This window comes from Mobula birostris, chromosome 23, assembly GCF_030028105.1.
Source record: "Mobula birostris isolate sMobBir1 chromosome 23, sMobBir1.hap1, whole genome shotgun sequence".
Taxonomy (NCBI): Eukaryota; Metazoa; Chordata; class Chondrichthyes; order Myliobatiformes; family Myliobatidae; genus Mobula; species Mobula birostris.
The window spans coordinates 47,864,497-47,882,638 of NC_092392.1; the positions used below are offsets into that span (position 1 = coordinate 47,864,497).

The 18,142-nt window shown below is 41.5% G+C and overlaps 1 protein-coding gene across 10 annotated transcripts in view; it reads left to right on the top strand.

Annotated features, from left to right (window-relative positions):
• The window catches only part of LOC140186863 (non-muscle caldesmon-like), a 239,519-nt gene that overhangs the window by 175,213 nt on the left and 46,164 nt on the right, over nt 1-18,142 (top strand). For all 10 annotated transcript variants that reach the window (XM_072241556.1, XM_072241560.1, XM_072241551.1 and 7 more), the window contains 2 exons: nt 11,970-12,438; nt 16,236-16,366. In XM_072241556.1, the coding sequence (XP_072097657.1) occupies nt 11,970-12,438; nt 16,236-16,366 (600 nt within the window). The remainder of the gene's footprint in view (nt 1-11,969; nt 12,439-16,235; nt 16,367-18,142) is intronic.

Consider the following 18,142-nt stretch of genomic DNA (forward strand, 5'->3'; position numbering starts at 1 on the left):
ACGTCAAGCTCACCATCGTAGTTCTGACCACCGCAAGTTGCATAAATCTAACAGTTGTGGTTGAGAACAATTGGTACTTTTCCTTTAAGAGCTTGTGTTGAGATGGTGCCTGAGCCTCATGCCATTACTTCCATTTATGGTGAGATACTGTGAAGTACTGTGAAATTAGTGCTGCTCAGACAATCCTTCCTCAAGCTGCACATATAAATCTCATGTGGGAATATGACAACACACCTTGAGAGTGTCATTGGCAGGGCCACTTTTTAGCTCACAATTCTGGGTGAACAAACTTAGAGGTGTCAACTGCGGGCTGCACATCTGGGCCTTATCCTCTGTCTCTGATGTTCAGGCACTTGTGAACAAGAGGGGCCGTCTGATTTTTTTTTATCAGGGCTGCAGGGCAACGTGACTTCCGGCTGAGAAAGGCAAAGCCAGCACAAGTTGGAGACCTTCCAGATTTGTGTGATTTTGCTGCTCATTGGTTATTATCAGTTATCGATTACACACTGTCTTCACTCCACCGTTCAGGAGAAGCCTCAGTGATTCTAACTGCCTTTCTAATGTGGATGAGTGGGATTGGTGTGGGTGGGGAGAAGAGTCTGCATAGAAGGGTCGAAACACTCGGTGAAGGTTGGGAACCACCTGATGACATCTGCTCCTGGCTGAAGGCTATGGTTACCTTATAAGGTAACTGGAGAATGCACCCTAACAGGTATGTAACAAGTACAAGTTGGGCCAAAGGATCCACTTCTGTGTTGAGCTGGAAATTTATCAATCACTGCAGTTTACTTTGTGGATAATTTTGTACAAATGGAATTGTATAAATGCCTCAAATGGAACCACTTTACCTGGGGCTTGAATTGAGTCACGGTATTTTTCATTGTCCTGAAGTTGTACTTAGAACAGGGGCTCCCAACCTTTATATGCCATGGACCCTTACCATTAATAGAATCAATGAAAATCTGAACACATCAAATACTGACAAACAATCAATGTTCAAAAAAACATCAAACTGTGCAAATACAAACAGGAAAAAGAAGCAACCTGCTAATAATAAATAAGTAAGCAATAAATGTCGAGAACATGAGTTGCAGGTCCTCTAAACATGAGTCCATAGTTTGTGGAATCAGTTCAGTGTTGGGGATAGTGGTTGAATGAACTCATCCGCTCAGGAGTTCAAGCGTTGATGGTCGAGGGGTAATAACCGTTCCTGGATCCGGTGGTGCGGGGACCTTCCGGATGGTAGCAATGAGAAGAGAGCAAGGCCTGAATGGTGGGGGTCCTTGATAATGGATGCTACTTTCCTGCGACAGCACCCCTTGTAGATGTGTTCGATGGTGGGGAGGGCTTTAGTTGCAAGCTTTTCCATTCAGGAGCATTGGCGTCCCCATACCAAGGCAGAATACACCCAGGCAGTGTGCTTTCCACCGTGCATCTATGAAAGTTTTAGATGCCATGCCAAATCTTCGCAGACTTCTAAGGAAATCAAGGCACTGCCGTAGTCTCTTGAAAATTGCGCTTAAGTGCTGGCTCCAAGAAAGATTTTTTGAAATGATAGCACCGAGGATTATAAACTTGCTGACCTTCTCCACCTCTGATCCTCTGATGAGAATTGTTCGGGGACTTCTAGTTTCCTCTTCATGAAGTAACTAATCAGCTCCTTGGTCTTGCTGACATCGAGCGAGAGGTTATTGTTGTGGCACCACTCATCCAGATTTTCAATCTTCCTCCTATATGTTGATTTGTCACCATTTTTGAATTGGCCAACAACATGGTGTAAACAGCAAACCTAAATATGGCTTTGGAGCTATACTTAGTCTCACAGTTATAGTGTAAAGCAAGTAGAGCAGAGGGCTAAGCACACAGCTTTGTGGTTCACCTGTGCTGATGGTGATTGTGGAGGAGATGTTGTGGTCAATCCAGACTGACCGGGGCCTGCAGGTGACTAATTATTTCATCTGGTGCACAGTAGTCCTGTCTGTGTTTGCTGACAAACATTTACCTATTAAAGGTCTAATGAAAATCTGCCTAAATCTTGCAAAACAACAAGATACAAAGCTCACAGCTGACTGGGGAAGAGCTGTGACTGCTTCAGCAGTATTATGCTCTCTGTTTTTGCCACCCTCTGATTTTGTCACTCACCCTGCTTCACACAACACTGCTGGCTGTCCCATAACCTATTGTACCCTGCCTACATAGTGTAGTGCACAGACTGGTGCTGCAATCTCTACCAGTGTGCTGAGCCCACACCTCACAACAAAGCTCACTGCCACAGACTCAGTATGAGTAGATGATCGAGGTGGGGTGGCCAGATACTGAAGGCACGAAGCTCCCTCCCCTCTATTTTTCTCACTGCTGTAACAGCCTTTTCTGGATTTGCACAGTGGTTGTCCTTTACCTTTTACCAGTTTCCTTTTTTTTTCCACAGAGTCCCTGACTGGGGGCTCACAGTAGACACATCTCCTGTTCAGTTAGTTACTGCCTGTTACGCCGCTGGCATTTAGGGCAGCAGTGAAGGTCCTCCATCTTTGTCTTTGGCCATCTTCTGTATTGTGCCCCAAGTATGGTTCCGGGTCCCCTTTTCTGCCTCTGTGGTACGGTGCCAAGTTTTCTTTGGTCTCCCACATTTCCTCCGCCCTTTAAGGGTCCAATAACTGCAGTCTTGATGATGAAGTTGGCCTTTCTTCTCATCACCTACCCAATCCACCTCCAACATTTCCCTTATGGTGACTGTGGCCATGTGCTCATGATGGCATGGCATGGTTGGGGAGTAGGGAGCAGTTTGTTGCTCCTATTTCTCACCTAGACACACTATGCCAAAGAGCTGTATGCTTAAGTTTCCCACTTAGTCATCTGGATGTGTGATGTGTTCAGGAATGAAACACTTTTGACCTTTGTCATTCCTTTTAAATATAGCTCAGCAATGCTGCTTTCCATCCCAAGGCCTTATTACGCTAGAGAATAAGTCAGCATTGCAGAAATAACATTGAGGTCCCAATTGCTTTGGTCTTGTTCTCTCCCAAGCAAAGATTTGCTCCGGAAATGTGGTTTTAAAGAATTGACCTACAAATCTGGAATGTTCGAAAACAAAAAGAAATTGGTCTTGGTAATGATGTCAGATTGTTCAGATTGTTGTAAAGTCCCATGTGATTTACTAATGTCCTTACCGAGCCTGGCCTGTATGTGATCCCAAGTCCACCACAATGTGATTAACCCTTAAAGGTCCTCTGAAGTGGACTACCAAGTACACTGGTCAGGGGCAATTAAAGATGGGCGACAAATGTTGGTCTTGAAATAATGCCCAGGTCTCCTGGGGAAAAAAAAGGATAAATGAAATAAAATAACAGATTCAATTTAACAAGAATCAGATTCTAATCTTACCATTATAGATTATTTGCTACAAACAGTGGGGGGTGGGGGGTAGTAATACGGATGTTGCCTGACCTATAAAGTTCCTCCAGCATTTTGTGTGTGTAACTCTGGATTTCCAGCACCTGCAGACTTTTCAGATTTATAAATAGATGTGAACTGTATTTACACCATGCAGGCATGTTCAAAAGGTTCAGTTGTTGTTCAGACCAAACTCAAATAAACACGTGTTACAACAGTGGCATGCAGAAAAAGCATTGCTGAATTCTCAACACATTGAACCTTGAAATCAGTTGTCTACAGCAGAAGACCATGAACATGCACTCAGTAGTCACTGATACACCCCCAAAATTATTTATTACAAATAATCTGTATGTTTATACATAGATTATTTGTAATAATATATACTATAAACCGTTCAGTCAAATCAGTCTAGGCCAGTATTTATGCTTCATGGGAGTATCTTCATCTCACCTCTAAGCTATTCCTCTATTATCTCTAGTTTCCTAGCCTTTTCCTCAAAGCATCAGAGATGGCTTCATCGGGCCTCAGATCCTTGAACATCAGAGAGGCTAAAAGCGTAGTTCAAACCTCATCGAAAAACGGGGGAATTAAGGAAGTGAGGTGGTATGAGCAGAAGCTTAGGGAGCTGAACAGCAACAGAGTTTCAGGGCTGGTTTCCAGAGCATAGACTCTTCACTGGTAAAGGTACAGTCATATTTAGTAAAACAACGGAGGGAGAGTAGTGCCGAGCTGAAATTAGCATTAGACACAGAAGCAGAATTAGGCCATTCAGTCCATCAAGTCTGCTCTGCGTTCTCTGATGTCTGATTATTATCTCCTCTTCCCCATTCTCCTGCCTTCTCCCCATAATCTTTGACATCCTTACTAATCAAGAACCTATCGACTTCTGCTTTTACTATCTCAGTGACTTAGCCATCTGTGGCAATGAAGCTAACAGATCCAGCAGCCTCTGGATAGAGATATTCCTTCTCAACCCTATTCATTCATTCTCAAGAAACATAAGCAGAAAATACTGCAAACACTCAGCAAGGTTAGTCAGCACCCACAGAATGGGAAATAGAATTTGTGTTTCAGATCCTAGATTCCCCGTGTGCTTTTGTTAAGATTTTCAGCATCCACAGATTTTGATTTCCAACTTGCCTTTGTGTTTAGAAGAGGTAGCACAACATTGGATGGATATATTCTTCCAGCTGCATATCAGAGAACAAACGCCTTTAATCCTTCCAATACATTGTAAGTGTCGATTACAAACATTCTGCCTACCCACCAGGCAGATCAAAGGGAAAAACTGAAAATCCACCAGAGTATTCATGGGAAGTGGGATGGTTCAAACATTTTCTTTTTCCACTGTAGCTAGAGAATCTAATGTTATGAAGCACAGAGAAGTTGAATGGATTGCTGCAGGTGACACCACACCAAAAAAAACAAAGCTACTTGAAGCTTGCTTATTGTTAGTAATGCAAGTAGAAAGTAATCTGGACACCAGGCTAATTTTTAATTCATTCATTCATATATACTGATGGATTTCTTAATTTAGCAGAGGTAGATATTTAACTTTTTTTTCATTGAAGTTTTTGAGTTCAAGTTCCACTTTGGGTCACTGGAATGGGAGGGAACATCGAGGGAGGGAACGTCGACTCAGACCATGAGAGGCCTGTGTCGGGCATTTTCATGCCTTACAAGGCGCAGATTGGAAGTCTGTGTGGGGCACTACTCCTCGCACAGACTAGAGCAATGTGTGATTAAGTGCCTTGCTCAAGGGCACAAACACACTGCCACAGCTGAGGCTTGAACTAGTGACCTTCAGATCACTAGACGAACACCTTAACCACTTGGCCACATGCCCAACATGTCACTGGAATACTGTGTGTTAAAGGAGGATAGGTATTGGTAATTCATCAGATCCCATACCCTAGGTTAGTTTAGATGGATTCACTAGTAAAATGGAGGGTCGACATGTTCAAAAGTAGAATTTCCATTAAATGGTACAGGCAGAGCTGAGCCAAGCTGCCTAAACACAAAAGGCTCGACTGTTAGTGAAAATTGAATGAAATGAGATCATCCATAATAGCTTTTCTGTTAAAGCAAGGTACATGGGGTCCAGAAATATAATGGTAATGATGCTGGATTATTTAAAAGTATGTTTTGTGTCCATCTAATTGTCACAAGTCCACTTAAAGACCTCATTGCTGCCAATAAAAACATTGGTTTTATATTAAGTCACTGAATAGCATGCTGTGACCCACAACTTGGTAAAGCCCTGATCTGAAATTCTTGAATTAACAGTCACTTTGCTCCATGACAAGCCATAAATGGACATAAATCCATTTAGTCCCACTCATCAGGAACAATCAGAAACTCTGGTGGTTGAAATAGATTTTAATTTGAACAAATGACCAGTAGTCGAAGAAGTAGAGTTTAGCACTGATGAAAGATAAAACAAGTAAAATAAATGCTGATGGGCAATCTATTTTTCATTGCCTTCAAAGAGGTTCAATCTGAGTTAAGCCTATGAATCTAACATTAATTGTTATTTAAATATCTGCACAATTCTGTTGAGTTGATGCTAAAAGCTTCTAATGTCAGGTTGGTCATTAGGGAAGCTGTGCTGTGTTTTTCTGAGCATGTCAATGGAACATGTTCTTCAAAAGGCCTTGAACGTGTTTGGATATGAGTCAGAGCTGGAGGAAGCTTGTGTCTGAGCCCTCATATAAAACTAGCCAGTGTTAACACAGGACAAAACTATTATTATTCTAGTATTATTCATGGCCCCATTCATAAATCCATGCACTGGATATAAACGTCTTCAGGAGCTTCCCCACTAGGCTTTGTAACCTCGGCAGAAGAACCGAAGAAGCTAGAAAATGGCATTTACACACTTTAGGCCAACAGGTTACTGAGAATAACCCTGACAAAATCCGACATACTGACTGATTGTCTTTGTGTACCTCACTTACTGTGCCTGGTCTCAGTCTGTCCTTTCCACCTTATCTGCTCAACTATCTTCTTCCCAAACTAGGCCCTTCACCTGTCTGGCTTGATCACCCCTCTTGTCCTTCCTTACTCCCCTACCATTTGGTCATTCATTACCCAAGCTGGTCCTTGAATACACACCTAGAGCTTAGAGATTGAACATAGAGGAGTACAGCATAGGAAAAGGCCCTTCCCCACATGATACTGTGTGAGACTAATGAAACTAGTAATTAAATGCTTAACTAATCTAATTCCTTCTGCCTGTACAGTGTCTATATTCCTTCATTCTCTACATATCCATGTGCTGGTCTAAGATTTTCTCAATTTCCTCTATCATAGTTGCATCCAACACCACACTGGTTATGTATTACTCTCTATGTAGAACAACTTGCTTTCTAGTATTAGACATTTCAACCTTGGGAAAAAAGTACTGGCTATCTATTCTATCTATGCCTCTCATAATCTTATAAATATCTATCAGGTCTCCCTTCAGCCTCTGCCACTCTAGGAAAAGCAACCCAAATTGGTCAACCTCTGCATGATTGCCTCCTCATCTCAATTCCTCTGCAGTCTCTACTGCCTACAAAGCAGAGGAAAAGCCTACCCTACTGCATTCAATATAGGGCCTGATGCAGGATACAATATCCAAGCCAGGTGACACAAGAGACTGCATATGTTGGAATCTGGAGCATACAAATTTGGCAAGGTGGACTGCATCTGTGGTGGGAAATAGACAGTTGACATTTCTGGTCGAGGCCCTTCATTGACTGTCTGTTTCCCTCCACAGATACTGTCTGACCCACTGAGTATCTCCAACAGTCCATTTTTCATCTAAGTCAGGAACTGTCTTGAGCAGAGTTTGGAGAGTTCACTCTAATCAGCCATAAAATAACATATGGGAGAAGGACTCTATGGTGGAAGATCTGTAACAGCATTAGTCCATATAAACTTCTTCCAAAGCAACACTGGCTACTTCTCTTCTCTTTCTTTCTCCATGATGTATTATCTACCTCTGTCTCTACCATTACCTCCATGGGGTAAAAGTTTAACATTTTTACCACTTTATAGATAAAGATATTACGCCAGTTTTAGATTTATTGACTACAGGATGGATGGTTATCATTACTGGATTGGATTCACTCAGTAAACAAAATTAAAGATTGTGATGTGATCAAGGAAGATAATCACTCATGAAGCATAAATCATAGGTTTAATAATGGATCACAGGATTTCCTTCCAGCATTCCCATTCTCTCCCTGAAACCCCTCAGTCACTTTCCTGGTCTTGGGCTCATTTCTGATACAATAAGGTTTCTGGCATGGTCTCCATTACTGAGAAAGAGTCCACCACTTAACGTGAAACCTGGGAGCAACCTTTAGTGAGAGCATAAACCATGCTGTTTTAAAAAAAAAATCCTTGGCCAAGATTAAGGATTTAAGTGGTAAGTTTGCAAAGCCTTCGCGAAGAAGGTGAAAACACTGCTTTACCTCATTGATGGGAAGTGTTAACTATTTATCTCACCATAGATTTTGATTGATCTGCTGAGTACTTCTAACATTTCCTTATTATTAAATTTATAGCCCATGAATTCTGAACTATTTTTTGTTGAACACGTTTAATTTGATTTTATGAAGTGGGCAGTGCAATGGTACAATTCACACAGCTCCAGCAGCCAGATTCAATCGTGACCTCGACAGCTGTGTACACGTCTTCATTGTGACCACGAGTTTCCTTTAGTTGTTCTGGTTCCTCTCATATCCCAAAGATATGAAAGTTGGTCAGTTATTGGCCACTGTAAATTACCCCCAATGTGGAGATGAGTGGTGGAACCTGGTACTCTAAAATAGAATTAGTAAGAGTGATACAAACCTGTGAACTGGGTTATTATTTTCAAATGTACCAAGGTACAGTGGAAAAACTTTGTTCCGCCTGTCAAACAGACAGATCATTTCATTATCACAATGCCTTGAGGTAGAACAAGGCAAAACAATAACAGAATGCAGAATAAGGTGTGACAGTTACAGAGAAAGTGCAGTGCGGCCAGACAGTAGGTGCACGGCCATATCAAGGTAGATTGCTTGTTGGTCTGGTAGGCCAAAGTAGCTGTTTCTGTGTGTAGAATTCTGTGACTACATGATGTCATTTGCAAAATGTAAGGTAAATCAAGTGAACTAGTGGAATAGCCCAAAGACCACTTCATGTCCATCGGTTACTCATTACCTACACTCACAACCAACAGCGGAAAACAAAATGTAACATTTCCAAATGTGCCAATAATACAAAAACAGGTGGATGGGCATGTTGGGATGAAAGTACTTTGATTCCGTAAGGAGATATAAATATAGTACTTGGGCAAAAAACATGTCAAATGGAATGTCACACAACACACATCAAGGTTGCTGGTGAACGCAGCAGGCCAGGCAGCATCTCCAGGAAGAGGTACAGTCGATGTTTCGGGCCGAGACCCTCGATAGTCCTGCACTTGGTAAGATGAATCAAAAGGCTGATAGTTATCTAACTGGTGAGAGGCTGTAAGTGGGTGAAGTACAGAGTAATTAATCTCGGTGTTCCAGTGCAGTTCATGCAATTTGCAGGCAGCTCCAACAAGTGCTTAGGATAGCAAACAAAATTCTGGCAATTGGGTTGAAGTTTAAAAAATGAGGAAGTTTTGTTCGAGTTGTAAAGGGTGTTCATGAGTGCACACATGTAATACTGTGCACAGTTTCAGTTTTGGTCCCCTTACCCAAAAAAAAGAATAAGGTAGCACTGTACATAGTCTAAAGGAGATTCACTAGGCTCATTGCTGGAATGGCAGAGTTGTTCTTTCAAAAGTGACTACTTGATTTGGGTCTGTACTTGTTAGAATTTAGAAAAATGATTTATGATCTTATTCAAACATATAAGTTCCTAAGGAGCCTTGACAGGATAGAACAGCCTTTCTCAACCTTTTTACCCTGGAGGAACCCTTGAAATAATTTTCAGGCCTCAGGGAATCCCTGCGTAGAAAGTGTTATACCTACAGCTCATGATATGTTAGTGTGATCAGTAACTTGTAGATATAATAAATCCAAAATTAATTGTCAATGCTCTTTTGAGTAGAGAATGAATTTTTGCCATCCTTTCTTGAAAAATACAGGTAGTTAAGCTTAGTATCAGCTTACCGTCCTCCCCCTGTGCAATACAGTGCTCAACAATTACCAACAGCCTCCTCGATCTCACTTCAAAAACTGAGAATGGACTCAACCAAATAAATACGATCTAACTGCGCACTGCCATACTGGGCTGAGATTGCTAATGGGGCTACTCGGGCACTGCCCACCACTGCGAGTGCTAGCATCACGCATTCTGTGAAGTTCAAAAAACAATTTTTTTTTAATCATGACCTCTCGCAGAACCCCGCTGAGAAACCCTGGGATAGACATTGAACTATTTTGAAATAGGAGATTCATGTTACAAGATGAGGAACTGATCATTAAAATGAAGTGTGTCGAAATTTCTTCTCTCAGGAAGTAGTGAATCTCTGGAATTCTCTGTCCCCAAGGGTGATGGAGGCTGGATCCCGAGGAATATTCAAGATAGAAGTGGATAAATATTTGAAAGACCTAGGAATTTTATCATTATGGGGAACTGGAACAGAAAAGGAATTGAGGCCAGTGTATAGTACATCAGTCAAGATCATATTGAATGGTGGGGCAGGCTTGGGGGAGTCTGGTCGTTTCTAGTGCTCCTATTTTCTTGTGTTTTTGTGGAGGCCACTATCAAGTCTATTATGAGTGTGCAATACACTCAAGACCACTCCAAGGACTTACAGTGGTGCTAGAAAGTTTGTGAACCCTGTAGAATTTTCTCTATTTGTGCATAAATATGACCTGGAATCAGATCAGATCATCATGTAGGTCCTAAAACTAGATAAAGAGAACCCAATTAAATAAATAACACAGAAACATTATGCCTGTTCATTTATTTATTGAGAAAAATCATCCAATATTGCATGTATTTGTAAGAAAAAGTATGTGAACCTTTGCTTTCAGTAACTGGTGTGAACCCGTTGTACAGCAATAACTTCAACCAAGTGTTTATGGTAACTGTTGATGAGTCCTGCACATCAGCTTGGCAGAATTTTAGGCCATTCCTCTTTACAAAACTTCTTTAACTCTGGGATGTTGGTGGGCTTCCTTACATGAACTGCTGGCTTCAGGTCATTCCACAGCATTCCTATAGGATTGAGGTCAGGACTTTAACTCAGCCATTCCAAAACACAAATTTTCTTCTTCTTAAACCATTCTGTTGTTGATTTGCTCTTGTCTTTTGGATCATTGGCTTGTTGCATTGTCCAACTTCTATTAAGCTTCAGGTGACAGACTGCTACCATAACATTCTCAAATGTCTTGATACAATTTTCAGCTCATTGTTCCCTCAACAATTGCAAGCTGTCCAGGCCCTGAGGTAGCAAAGCAGTCCCAAACCGTGATGTTTCTTCCACCATGCTTCACAGTTGGGATGAGGTTTTGGTGTTGGTGTGCAGTGTCCCTTTTCCTCCAAACAGAGCAATGTGCATTTGCCAAAAGTTCAACGTTTGTCTCATCTGTCCACAGACTATTGTCCCAGAAGCATTGTAGAATATCCAGGTGGTCTCTTGCAAACTTGCGATGTGCAGCAATGTTTTTTTTGGAGAGCAGTGGTTACCTCCATAGTGTCCTTCCATGAAGATCATCCTTGTTGAGTGGACACATGAATAGAGACTTCAGCAAATTCTAGAGATCTCTGCAGGCCTTGGGTTCTTTTTCACCTCCTTCAGCATTCCACATTGCGCTCTTGATGTGATCTTTGCAGCATGCCCACTCCTTGGGAGAGTAGCAACAGTACTGAGTTTCCTCCATTTGTAGACAATTTCTTTTACTATGAGCTGATGTACACTCATCTCTTTAGAAATGCTTTTGTAGCCTTTTCCAGCTTCATGCATCTCAACAATTCTTCTTTAAGGTCCTCTGAAAGTTGTTTTGATTGAGGCATGGTGCACATAAACAGATATTTCTTGAGAAGAGCAGGCTCTGTCAGTAATGTGACTTTGTGTGTCTTTTTTATAGGGCAGGGCACCTCTACAACCCACACCTCCAGTCTCATCTCATTGATTAGAACACCTGACTCCAAAGAGCTTTTGTAGAAGATTCACATACTTCTTCCAACAAATACCTGAAATATTGGACTGTTTTTCTCAATAAATAAATGAACAAATATAATGTTTTTGAGTTATTTATTTAATTGAGTTCTATTTATCTAGCTTGAGGACTTATGTGAAGATTTCATCATATTTTAGGTTATATTTATGCAGAAATAGAGAAAATTCTATGGCGTACACAAAATTTCTATCACCACTGTGTATGATTTTAATTAAGTTAAGATCCTTTCAGTTTCACATTATGATAAGGTATTGTGCCTAAATGAGGGGATGTATACTCAAGAGATAATATCTAAATGGGAATTTTCATTGGGAGTCTGTGCTACTGGGAGCATAAGCCAATATAGAATGGTTTTTCTATGAAATAATTTTGAATGCATGTGGAATGTAAGATCTGATTGGAATAAATCTTCTTCTCATCTAGTGCAATAGAAGAAGAGACCAAAGTTTCAAGAGCTCAGAACATAATGGATGATGACGATGAGATGGCAGAGAGGTTGCAGAAGCGGGAAGAGCGACGTCAGAAGCGTCTTCAAGAGGCGATGGAGCGCCAAAGTGCATATGACCCAACAACTAGAGAATCTAGAGACATTTTGAAAGAAAACCGAAGAAATGAGAGAGAGGAGGTGGAGGAGGAGACCAGCCAGCGAAATGAGTGGCGGCAAGAGCCGGAGCCTGAACCGGAGCCTGAGCCTGAGCCTGAACCGGAACCGGAGCCGGAGCCTGAGCCTGAACCAGAGCCTGAGCCAGAGCTGGAGCCAGAACCTGAACCAGAACCTGAACCAGAACCGGAACCAGAGCCAGAGCCCGAGCCAGAGCCAGAGCCGGAACCAGAGGTGGAAAAGGAGGAGATAGTAGAAGAAAAATTTGAAAAGCCATACCAAATGGAAAAGGTAATAGTGAGCAGACAGAATGCAAACCACCATCTGATCCCCTACCCTCAACTTCTTACTGCATAACCTTATTTCTACTTCAACACAGGCAGGTATCAGGATAGGAAATTTTGTTTAAATGTTTAAAAGACCTTTGGATATGGATTGGAGGGGTTTAGCTTGGCGTGCTTTGTTTTCATGCCGTGTTACTCTACGACTCTATGGCTGCAATTTATTAGCTCAGCAATCCAACACAGATTGCCTACATTTATCTGTTTTCCACCTTTTAAAATTAGCGGGTGTGAAAAACCATGTAGGACCCCTTAATCTCTGCCCTTCAGTGCCATTGTGCTCCAGTGAGACTCCCCCAAGAAAACTTACTTCAACATGCTCTCATTAAACCAACTAATTACAGTTTAACTTAAAGAAGCTTTGACCTCAGCACCTTTTCCTTGATTCTCTCCCCTATGTTTTCCTTAAAACATCAGCTCAGTGTTTGGTGGTGGTGCCATGATGAGATATTTCCACTGTCTGCAGACTACCATATTCAGTGCCAAATACTAGGCAGTTTGTACTTCAGAACCGTACCCACAGCTGATTAGATTAATGTTAAAGAACTCACTCACAACCATTCATGGGCAGCAAGAGAGAAGATGTTTATCTCCTCTGTCTGGGCAGAATTGAAATCGAGCCCTGAGTTGGTGCTGTAAATTAATTTCTGTACTTGTATCCATCAATTTATTTAAAGTTTGCTTTGGAACTTTGCTGAGTTTCCAAGGTTGAAAATGTGGGGTAGGAATTCACCTTGAGAGGTGGTAGAAAACAGATGGCCGCAAAATCTCCCGTGTGTTTTGCATTTGCTTAGCTTTTCTTCTGTCCGCTTATGGGACCTGAGCAGAGTGTAAGGTAAGCTGTGCGTTTGTGACCATCTGTTTTACCCAAAAACATGCCAAATCCCAGGACTTTAAAAATGGATATATACATAGAATCCCGAGCAAAGTAAATAAGATCAGCTCAAACATACATAGAACATAGAGTAGTACAGCACAGTACAGGCCCTTCGGCCCACAATGTTGTGCCGACCCTCAAACCCTGCCTCCCATAAAAGCCCCCACCTTAAATTCCTCCATATATCTGTCTAGTAGTCTCTTAAACTTCACTAGTGAATCTCCCTCCACCACTGACTCAGGCAGTGCATTCCAAGCACCAACCACTCTCTGAGTAAAAAACCTTCCTCTAATATCCTCCTTGAACTTCCCACCCCTTACCTTAAAGCCATGTCCTCTTGTATTGAGCAGTGGTGACCTGGGGAAGAGGCACTGGCTATCCACTCTATCTATTTCTCTTATTATCTTGTACATCCCTATCATGTCTCCTCTCATCCTCCTTCTCTCCAGAGAGTAAAGCCCTAGCTCCCTTAATCTCTGATCATAATGCATACTCTCTAAACCAGGCAGCATCCTGGTAAATCTCCTCAAGCAGCATAAGAGAAATCAGTCCATGAATAGTTCTTCCAAAGTCATGGCTAATGTTCTATCAACAACGAAGAGTTTAATTGCTTGTAGGAAATTTCTTTGCCCACCTAGCTGCTCTACATGCTAACAAACTAACAGTGACTACACTTTGAAAGTAATTCTTGGGCTGTGATGCACATGAAGATGCCCTGACAGTGTAACAAGATTTTGCATTATAGATATTCAGTCTTTTTAACTCTTTCTGCCTTATGTATTGGGAGCTGCTTTTTCTGAAGCAAGTTGTTGAGAATGCAAGCAGATTGATGCTAGGAGGTGGCAGGCGGAGACTGGGAGACCAGTGATACATCGAGTAGAAGCTCGACTGCAACTGGAAATATTAACTACAGGTGAAAATTATGCACAAAGTAACGAGAAAAATAACTTAAAACAAACATCTTGGCTTTGGAAAGCTTACAAGAAATAAGGCATAGGAGCAGAATTTGGCCATTCGGCCCATTGTGTCTGCTCCACCACTCCATCATGGCGGATTTGTTATCTTTCTCAATCCTATTCTCCTGCCCTTTCCCCGTTACCTTTGATCCCCTGACTGATCAAGAACCTATCAACCTCTGCTTTAAATTCCTCAGTGACTTAGTCTTCAGAGCTGTCTGCGGCAATGAATTTCACAGGTACAGCACCCTCTGGCTAAAGAAATATAGCCGTTACTTAACTCATTTAAACTTTTGTTTTGCTTTCACATTTTCATATATGTGATTGAGTATTATAGAATGGCATGGTTGAAAAACTGAATTGACCATTTCATTTTACATGTTAATTTTAATAGTATTGAACTCTAACAGTATATTATAATAGTATTAAACTGTAATAGTACTCAAACTCTTGCTTGCAGTCTGCCCCATTCACTCACACTTGCTTGAGTACTCTCTCTCTCTTTCTTACCCACACTGGCTCTCACTTATGCATGCTCTCACTCATCGTCTCTTGTTCATTTATGCTTGTTTGCTTGCACTATCTCGCCCTTGCTATTGCCTGCTGCCCGCTCATTCCAGCTCCAGCTCACTCTCTCTCTCTTGCTCAATAACTTGCTCACCTGCCCATTCTTCAGTGAGCAGATATGATGTGAAAGACCCATCAATGCACAGAAATTCTAATTAACTTCTTTAATCTCAACTCCATTATTGTTAATGTAATACAGTCCATTAACTTCAGTCTCCAGAGAACACTATTAAATGAATGGGCTACAGAGTTAGTATCCCGGTATGAATAACTGCTAATCCAGCACGAAATTGACTGCACGCTGTGATAGACTATATTCAGTTGGCAAAGTCACAATCCAGTAAGAAAATCCTGTCCTGGTTTTATTCAGTACTCACAGTCCTGAAGATGAGTCACTTCTCTGCTATTAAGCATTGTTCTTAATCAAAGTTCAAGGGACATTTACTATCAAAGTCGCCATTTTGTTTTATTATATATTATATATTATATATAGCTATGAGAAGTCACAAGAGGGTAGATTACGAAAGGAGAGCAGCTACTTCTAGGGGCAGGAGATGCCTCTTTCTGCTTCGGCTTCCTCGCACCATCGGAGGAGCTGCCCGCAACTCCAACCATGTCAAGAGCGGGTCAATTACAGGTAGAAGAGCCAAAGCAGAATCCCTCATTCCTCACAGGGAAGGTTTAAGACAAAACTCATTGATTTGTAAACGTGAATATTAAAACCTAAACGCATACATTGCATTTCAGTGTAGCAAGATATCAACAATGCCTCCTGATTTGCCTAAACCCACGAGGTGGAAAAGATAAGGGGTGTCTTCATATCACTAGAATCCAAGGCTAATTGGTAGTCAGCATACATAAGTCATAGTGAGATCACCACAAGCATCTGTGTGCACAGGCTGCACCTGACTGGTTAATTTTTAATGTTATGAAACCATAATGTGGTGTCAACTCTCAAGGAGCGGTGCTCATGACAATCTACTCCGGCATCTCAGCCACACGGCATTTACAAACATACAGTATTATAGCACCTATGAAATTTATGAGCCAAATACAATGTGATATGAATTGAAAAGAGATACTGGGGTGGGGTGGTTGGAATAGATTATCAGTCCAGCGACAATTTGCCTTCAGGGAATACTTCCCCTTCTGTAGTGAGATGGCTGTTCCCTTACTGTATTCTCGATGAAATAACAGCTCCCTTGCTTAATATCCAATTTTGCACTGTCTTTACTACATGGAGGTAACTCCTTGCAATGTTTGGCAATGAATTTGACTTTTAAATGCTTGTACTTTTTTGGAAATAGTTTCACAAACAATGATCTTTGTTTGGACCCCACCCCACAGAAAAGCCAGGTATGGAAGGAAGAAATTGTGGAGCGCACTGAGAAGAAAATATCAAAAGCCGGCCCTGAGAACGGAGAGGCACTTCACGAAGAGATTACACAAAAATATAAAAAGACGGAAAGAGTGTCGAGGTAGGAGCAGAAGTACTGCTTTTTCTTTAATGTCCACTTGTTGGGATCAGGTTTCCGGAAGACCTACATGAAGTTAATATTGATTGATGGCAGTGACTCGCAATTTAACTCCCCTTCTACGTAGGTATGATGTGAAGCAGCAAATTAGTAAGCAGTCCATTGTGAAATGTCCAGACTGTTGTATCATCGTAATGGAATTTAAGTATTGTCAGTAAATCTGAATATAATGTAAAACAGAAAATGCTAAAAATACTCATCTAGTTGGGCAGCAATTTAAAAAGAGAGAAAAACAGTTCATGTTTCAGTGACGACCTTTCCTCAGACCTCAGACACAACCCAGGCTGCTGAATATTTCAAATGCTTTCCATTTTCCAACATCTGCTGAATCTCTCTTTTGAATTGTTACTTATTCATTTATTTTTGTCTATTTCCATGCCACTCCTCCTGAAACAGACACCTTGGAGAAATTCTGTTCTCTGTGACAGGATTAACATCTGTCTCTCTTACCTCGTTCAGTCTTGGTTTCTGTTTCCCTTTCAGTTTTTGAACAAGTATCCACTAAGTCTCACTTCCATCACTCCATCCCTTTCCCCGGTGGGTATCTTCAGCTCTGACTTATTCCATGTGGATTCTAACTGAAATGTCATCCTTCCCATTTTGGATCTGTCCATGATCAGTGATATCACATCATGCACTAGTACCTTTGTGTTTTTGACCTCTCTCTCCAGCAGGCTAGATTCTACCCCAGAATACCTTCTTATTCTGGCATCTGCCCTCCTAATTTCGTGATGAAGGGTCTCAGCCAACATCATCTCTTTACTCCTCTCCATAGATGCTGCCTCACTTTGCTGAGTTCCTCCAGCATCCCCAACATCCTTTGCTCCCACCAGGTTTACAAACTTGCTCCCCACTGCACATTGACAAATACAATACTATGTAAAAGTCTTAAGCACCCTTGCAATATATATGTGCGTAAAACTCTTACACAGTACTGTATGTCTGATTCATTTTCCCTCTCAACCCCATTCATCTGCCTTCTCCCCGTAACCTTTGATGGCCATATGAATCAAGAGCCTATCAACTTCTGTTTTAAATATACTCAATGACATGGCCTCCACGGTCGTCTGTAGCAATAAATTCCACAGTTACACCTCCCTCTTATTAAAGAACTTCTGTCTCATTTCATTTCTAAAGGAGAATCCTTTTATTCTAAGGCTGTGTCCTCTAATCTTAGGTTCTCCAACTTTTGGAAAAATCCACATCCACTCTATCCAGGCCTTTCAATATTCAATAGATTTCAATGAGATTCCCCCTTCTAAACTTCAGCGAGGACAGGACAAAAGCATTAAAATGCTCATATGTTAACCCTTCCATATCCAGGATCATTCATGTAAACCTCCCCGGGCCCTCTTCAAAGTCCTTCCTTAGAGTTGGGCAATCCATGGCAGGGAATGTGTTATAGAGCTGCCTTTTAGTCAGGACGGCGATCAAGATTTTAAAGGCAAAGATTCGCGGCAGTTTGTCTGAGTTAAAGAGCAACCAATCAGCGAGAGGCCGTGTGTAAAAAGAGCTACCTTTCAGTCAGGAATGTGTTCAAGATTTAAAAGCATCAGTTTCCTCTGAGTTGGACAGTTCACGGCAGGGAGTGCATTAGAGAGCTGCATTTTAATCGGGATGGCGATTAAGAATTTAAAGGCAGAGTTTCGCAGCAACTTATGAAAAAGAGCTTTGACCAGTGACCCATTGGCATTTGGAATTGAGTAGGAAGAGCAAATT